Source organism: Diaphorina citri, unplaced genomic scaffold (assembly GCF_000475195.1).
Source record: "Diaphorina citri unplaced genomic scaffold, Diaci psyllid genome assembly version 1.1 scaffold376, whole genome shotgun sequence".
Taxonomy (NCBI): domain Eukaryota; kingdom Metazoa; phylum Arthropoda; class Insecta; order Hemiptera; family Psyllidae; genus Diaphorina; species Diaphorina citri.
Window position 1 is genome coordinate 189,894 of NW_007377811.1, and position 6,824 is coordinate 196,717.

The 6,824-nt window shown below is 37.9% G+C and overlaps 1 protein-coding gene across 3 annotated transcripts; it reads right to left on the minus strand.

Annotated features, from left to right (window-relative positions):
* Window positions 1-1,763: 1,763 nt before the first annotated feature.
* LOC103508193 (transmembrane protein 19-like) lies at window positions 1,764-6,710 on the minus strand. 3 transcript variants are annotated; one of them, XM_026822856.1, is made up of 3 exons: window positions 6,561-6,710; window positions 6,072-6,264; window positions 1,764-1,908 (listed from the first exon to the last, which is right to left on the minus strand). In XM_026822856.1, the coding sequence occupies exons 2-3, from the start codon at window positions 6,244-6,246 to the stop codon at window positions 1,769-1,771; spliced, it is 315 nt and encodes a 104-aa protein (XP_026678657.1). In that variant the 5' UTR covers window positions 6,247-6,264; window positions 6,561-6,710; the 3' UTR covers window positions 1,764-1,768. The 3 variants fall into 3 exon arrangements, with proteins under 3 accessions (XP_026678657.1, XP_026678656.1, XP_026678655.1); XM_026822855.1 differs by having other exon boundaries at window positions 6,454-6,644; XM_026822854.1 differs by having other exon boundaries at window positions 6,443-6,628.
* Window positions 6,711-6,824: the final 114 nt, after the last annotated feature.

The following is a 6,824-nucleotide window of genomic DNA, read 5'->3' on the forward strand; positions in this document are numbered from 1 at the left end:
TAATGCCATGGAAAGATTGTGGTCTTGAGAAGTGTGCCGCGGTGGTGACAATTTTTAGAAGCACTGCTATAAAACAACTTCGCACTTTACGTCGTTATTTTACAAATAGTAATAGCCTTTATTTGTACAGTAAAATATTGACACATATCTTAAAATAATAACTAAATATTAAAGTACAAAATCAGATAAGTATGCCGCGGTGGTGACAATTTTTAGAAGCACTGCTATAAAACAACTTCGCACTTTACGTCGTTATTTTACAAATACCTAATCAAAAACCACATAATGGACTTATGGTTTAACATATTTTATTCTTCAGGGAACGCTGGCTCATCTGGTGGCTCAGGAACATTTGACCAACAATATTTTACAAATACCTAATCAAAAACTACATAATGGACTTATGGTTTAACATATTTTATTCTTCAGGGAACGCTGGCTCATCTGGTGGCTCAGGAACATTTGACCAACAATAAGACCAGCAGTCAGGCCAGCAAAACCTATCAAGCGGCCAGCAGTTGTCTGCTGTCTCTACACAATAGTCATTCTTCAGCTGACAATTCCTCACTAGGTAAGCTATCTTCAACTTCAAGTTTCCTAATTTTTACTTTCCATTACTAAAGCTACACAAAATCGGGAAAAGGGTAGAAATATCCGTTTTAGGGTTCCCTGATTCCGAAAAGGTGTTTTGTTTTTAGCCCATGGTCTCTACGTATGTATGACTTACAGTTAAGATGTTACGGGTTCGATACTCCAAAATGGGTAGAAATATCCGTTTTAGGGTCCCCTGTTTTTTTTTTATTATTATTATTTTTAGCCCATGGTCTCTACGTATGTATGACTTACAGTTAAGATGTTACGGGTTCGATACTCCCCTTTGTCAGCGATTTTTTTTGCTTGGGTAGAAATATCCGTTTTAGGGTTCCCTGATTCCAAAATTTTTAGCCCATGGTCTCTACGTATGTATGACTTACAGTTAAGATGTTACGGGTTCGATACTCCCCTTTGTCAACGATTTTTTTTGCTCCGCAAATGTAATAGAAAGTCGTGTGATGTTCCCAACAGATTTTTTTTTTCTATAGGAATAATAGGAAGAGGTTTGATAGAGGGAACTGTAACTGCTAAGGTTCTATCGCCTCGAAAGGGAAAGGAGAAGAAAGACAGAATAGGAGAAAGCCAGCCGTTCCGAGAACAAACCTTATCTGTTGATGATGAAATCTTCCCCGGGTGGGAATCGAACCCACGGCCTAGCGCTTACAAGGCAGATGCGCTACCCTCCTAAACAGATAAGGTTCGTTTTCGGACCGACTGGCTTTGTCCTAACCTGACTTTATCCTATGTATGTTAAAACTTTAAAAAAGCTACATTATAGGTACTTTGTAGATTCGTATAAGGTCAACCCAACTTTTAGGGCTGTTTGCCTGTACACCTAAGCCTCAGAGTGATTTTTTTTACTTTCCTTATCCTATAGGAAGGAAAGTAATGTAATCGGGTCAAATTTTCGATAGTCAGATTTTAGTGCCAAAACACGTTTTGAGTGTTTCAAAAGTCCGGGGACCCCTGAATATTTTTTGAACGGCTAAAGATGGGAAGCTGAAATTTAGCTAATGAGTTTTTGAAATCACTTCGCGTACCACTACGTACCAGAGATTGGGAACCTCTGATCTAAACCATTGACTTAAAGGATGTTAGGCGGGAATCGAACCCTAGGTCGCGGGTTCTTACAAGGTAGACGGCTGGTCATTAGTTAGTGTTTACATTGATCATCTCAAGTACATACATAGGTATAGTATAGGTATTTACCAAGGAGTGCTCCACTCAGTGTCAGACTTTTCCTCTTCAGTCCCCATGTAGCAATAACAATGGGGATTAATGTAGCAGCAAACCATCTGGTGGGTGCAATGGTTTCTGAAACAAGATAATTTAGTGTTAGGTATGAGCATGAGCCTGAACTCACTCAGTCATTAGCAAGAAAATCACTTAATTTAAAATTGGCGTTATACAGGGCGCTTGAAATGAAAAGTCTTCGAACCCCTTAATATTTTTTTAACGGCTAAAGATGAGTTAACAAATTGTTCATTTTAGTACTAGAAGGTTAAAATTGAAATAGTGGGTACGCAAGTTACCTACAGCCACGCTTTTGTTGTTTTTCTTAAGAGAACAGCTTGACCGATTTTGATGGAAATTTTTTGTGGTTAAGAAAAGTACTGTGGGTGACATAGGCTTCTTAAATTTGTCACATTCCATCCTGATTCAAAATGGCGGCGGTTCAAAGTTATGCTGCGCTGATCCCGTACAAAGGACGGGTCAACCATCACTAGTATTAAAAATCTCGTGTAAACATCACACGACTTTCCTTATCCTACTGAATCATGCTTATTGGTAGGTTGTTCTATTGTAACTTTTACAATATCTCTAACCGTTTAGTCAGTATCGCTGAAAACCGCCAGAAAACGATCGAAAACCGCCAAAGAGCGGTCAAAATACCGCCAACCGCAGCACCTAGTAACCAAACCTTTTGTATTGCATCCTTGTCACATTTGTAGACTACATACTAAATTTCAAGTCTCAGCTCATACCGTTCTCGAGATATTTTGTTTACAGACAGAAGGACATTATTGTATTACACCGAAAACCGCAAAAAGCGGCCGAAATGCCGCCAAGCGTTGCACCGATATTAACCAAAAGTTTCGTGTCGCATCCTTGTCAAATTTGACAGCTGCATGCCAAATTTCAAGTCTCTAGCTCTGACCGTTCTCGAAATATTTTGTTTTCAGACAGACAGACAGACGTACGAACCAATGGCTAAAACTTTGTATTTAGGCTCTAGGGAACTCAAAACGTGTTTTGGCGCTAAAAACTGACCATCGAAAATTTGACCCGATTACATTAGTTTCCTTCCTATAGGATAAGGAAAGTAAAAATTGAATGGGCCTAACTCCGGCCCTGGTTGTCGGATTGAGCTAAAACTTATGTCAAAGTATTAAGGGGGGGGGTCTCCATTCAAAAATTTTGGCCCCCCTGGATCTGACCCAGGCTCTGGGTCAAATAAGTAAATAGATTCAAGTTGAAGGATTTTTTTTTGCCTTTATTTAAGGACTAAAATTACTTTTTTTCTCGAATAAAAACAAACATTTTTTTTTGTTTTGGAACCATTTTCATATCACTTACCGTTCTCGAGATACAGCGTGTGACATATACGATATACGTCACACTAGGGCCACTAGCACTAGGCTCTAGTGATAAATCTACAGAAAAATCTCGATATAACGTAATCCAAGGGAAATCCCCAATCTTACGATATGCCCGCTATTCACGCTCTGACCGTCTGAGACCAAGATCTCACAGACCGCGGTCTGTCATACAGTCGGAACGTGTGATTTACACCCGGGTCTCTCTCAGACCCGAGTCTCAAGTCTCAAGATTTCTTCGTCTTACGCGTTCCGAAGCGGTGATCTATAGGACCTGGGTCTGTCAGACAGTCTGAGCGTGAGTGGCGTAAAAATATTGATACCTATGTTTCTCAGATGGTCCGAGAGACCTACATAGGTTTTCGAACCCAGTACCCCGGGTAGAGCTCTACAGTTGGTGCGCTCCACCACTCGTAAAACAGGAGCAAACGTACTTAATACAGAGAAAAGAATAATAATCTATGGCTGGTTTCACACCAATAATAGATCAATTGCGCTTACTTGGGTGATGTTTCAAAGTCATAGAGCAGGAAAAATGAGGACCAACGGAATTTTTCTTTTTCTCCTACGACTTCTAGATCCTGAGATAAATCGATTAAAAAATACCGGTAAATCGTGAACTTTGACGTCACGGCATACGCTCCCGTAGGCGATGACGTCACATCTAAATGTCCCGAGCAAAGTTCCCTCGCAGGCAACACATTAATGTGCTTGTGCGCATACGTTTCTGCACATTTCTTTCTGCTCCTCCGCCAGCGTGCTTGCATACTGGCGCTACCTAGCGAACGAAAAAAACAAATGCCTGAAGTCCGACGTCACAAATCTTTGAACTCTTTCATTGGAACGGAAAATAAAATTTATATTTTCGACTTTTTACATTTATTTTTTCGGAGTTTTGACCTCGGATTTGGATTTTTCCCAACTTTTTACATGGGCATTGACCATTTATTTATAATTTTTACCCATTTGCAACTGCTCCATTAACGATTAATGAAGTTATTCGTAGCATTCCAGATATCCGAAGTCACTCACACACGGTCAGTACTCAGTAGTTTTCTAGCATCAAGAGTGTTTTACAGGTAGTCAAGTAGTCATTTCTGCGGGAAGGACGTGAGTTAAAAAGGCAAAAAAGGTCTCATTCTGATCCTTGAATAAAGTTTTCCTGAAAGATGGAGACCTCTGCTCCAAAATTTCCTCAGACAAAAACTGTGTGTTTCGTAACGTAAAAATCAGACATGACGACGTGAAGTTTTTTTTTTTTTTTTGACGTTTCTCTGAAACAAAGCCGAAGTTAGGAAAATGACCCACAGAACCTTGTTGGAAATTATGAGATCTACTTACCTATCCTGAGCTGTTGTCAGTGTTTTTCTGGCGCACCCTGTATGTAGATTAATTATTTTGAATAGGAAAAGAAGCATATGCAGATTTCTTCTGGATTTCAAAAATCCATCCAGTTAAGATCATTGTAGTAATGGGATACATGGAGTAGACCAAGATAAAATCAAAATTTTGGAGAGTGGACTATCTTTTGTAAAGAAAGTAGTGGACTATCTCTATCTACCTAATGTAATTTTGATAATGTAGCTTCATAAAAGCAGACCAGACCAACCTATTGTAAGAGTGGACTATGTTAAGATTATTAGTAGGGACTTAGAAAAAAAGGTGGTGTGTGTAATGTGTTTCAGCATCATTTTCTACGGTTTCTGATTATTTCCTTCATTTTTTATTTATTTTTTTTTTTTTAAGTACCGAGCTATCACAGCCATGTGTTTATTATTCAAAAGAGCCATGTGTTTATTATTCAAAAGTGGACCAACTTGTTTTCTTGAAGAAAAGTGGACCAACTTGTGGACCATCTCAAATCATTATAAAAAGCAGAGCAATGTCTCAACTTCCACGGCTTATAATTTTTATAATAAATAAAATAAATACCAAAGAAGTTTAAAAAAAAAATGCCTTTCTTTTCTTAAAAAAACCCAAGTAGGATGTTGTGGGTTTAGTTTTTTTTTTTTTTTTTTTTTTTTTTTTTTTTTTTGTTTGGTCCACTCACATGAAACTCGACGTGGATTTCAAAAGGAAATAAACATTTGGGCTTCGAATAAAAATTTCTTGAGAAATATACGAATCTGTATCTAGTGAGATTTGGGTCTATGGACCGTACTAAAATGAAAAAAAAAAAAAGATGTCCGACTTGCATGCTGGGTCTTTTTTATTTATTTTTCATAGGTTGAGGGATTTTTTATATATATAATATGTTTTTTTATATATAATTTATATATGAACTATGAACATTTAATGGGGGAAAAACATTCCCCTGTTTTCCTAATTTCGCTCAAATAATTATTAAGTCCTTTTTATAGGTATGTTTTCGAACCCTATACTAAAAACAATAACACACAAAAGGTTGATCATTTGTGAAAGATCTTGTTGTGTACTACCTAACCCTATGATTCGCAGAAAGTTGACCATTTGTAAAAGTTCTTTTCACGTTCTACCTAACCCTATCATCCCCAGAAAGTTGATCATTTGTGAAAGTTTTTTTTTTTGCATGCTACCTAACCCTATTATTCCTCTAGAGTTGATCACTTGTAGAAGTTCCTTTTGCATGCTACCTAACCCTATCATTAATAGATAGTTCATTATTTGCAAAAGTTCTTTTTGTGTGCTAGTCTGCTAGAATATTTTCATGGGATAAAGTAAGGGATTTTTTGGCTGTAGGTAACTTGTGTACTGTTTCAATTTTAACCTTCTAGTAGCATACTAAAATGAAATAGAGAGTAAAAAAGATGTCCGACTTGTGTACTGGGTCGGGACTGATGATAGGGATAAACAGGCTTGATTTGAAATCATTGATGAAGAGGAAAATGTAGTATTACTAACCTATGTGCTGAACACTATCATCGGACTTGAAGAAAGAGAATGCTAGGTTTCCAAGCCACAGCAACATAGACAGTGGAATTGTGATAACAATAATGATAATTGGAAGAGCTGTGTTCCATTTGGATTTGGGAACCCAACTGATTGAATCGTTTGGTGCAGGATGCTTGCCTGCCATAATCAGGTAGATAGGTACCTAAAAAAGGGAAGAAAATTTTGTGATTTTACTGATGAAAAGGTAGGTATCTCTACAACACATAACAAGTAGTTACATGTGTTTAGGTGTGATTTGGGGGGGTGGCAATTACAAAAAGTTGCATGTATGTGTTTTTTTTATTAATATCATTTTTATTAATGCAGGTAAAATTCCAAACCTTTAAACAACCTTTAGAACACGTGTTGGAATTTATCTAATGAAAATAAAAGTTGTCAAAAACCGAAAGTGAACCGTGAACCACTTCATTAAACAGTTCATTCTTCTCTTCACTTCACCTTAACTGTTCATGTTCACTGACTTCAGTCTTCACTCTTCATTCAATTCAACCACTTTTATATTTTTCAAAAATTTCGCGGGCTGACCGGCGTGGACCGCAGTCACCGCGTTAAACGGAGGCTATGGTTATGTACCGGGTTGGGAAAGGCAAGGTTTGTAATAGTGAGATTCTGAGATTTCCGCATCCTGTTTCGGGTCCAATGTTCGACGAGTTTTGGTTTCTGCGCATGACACACGTTATGGGGTTTTGAACACGGGGATCG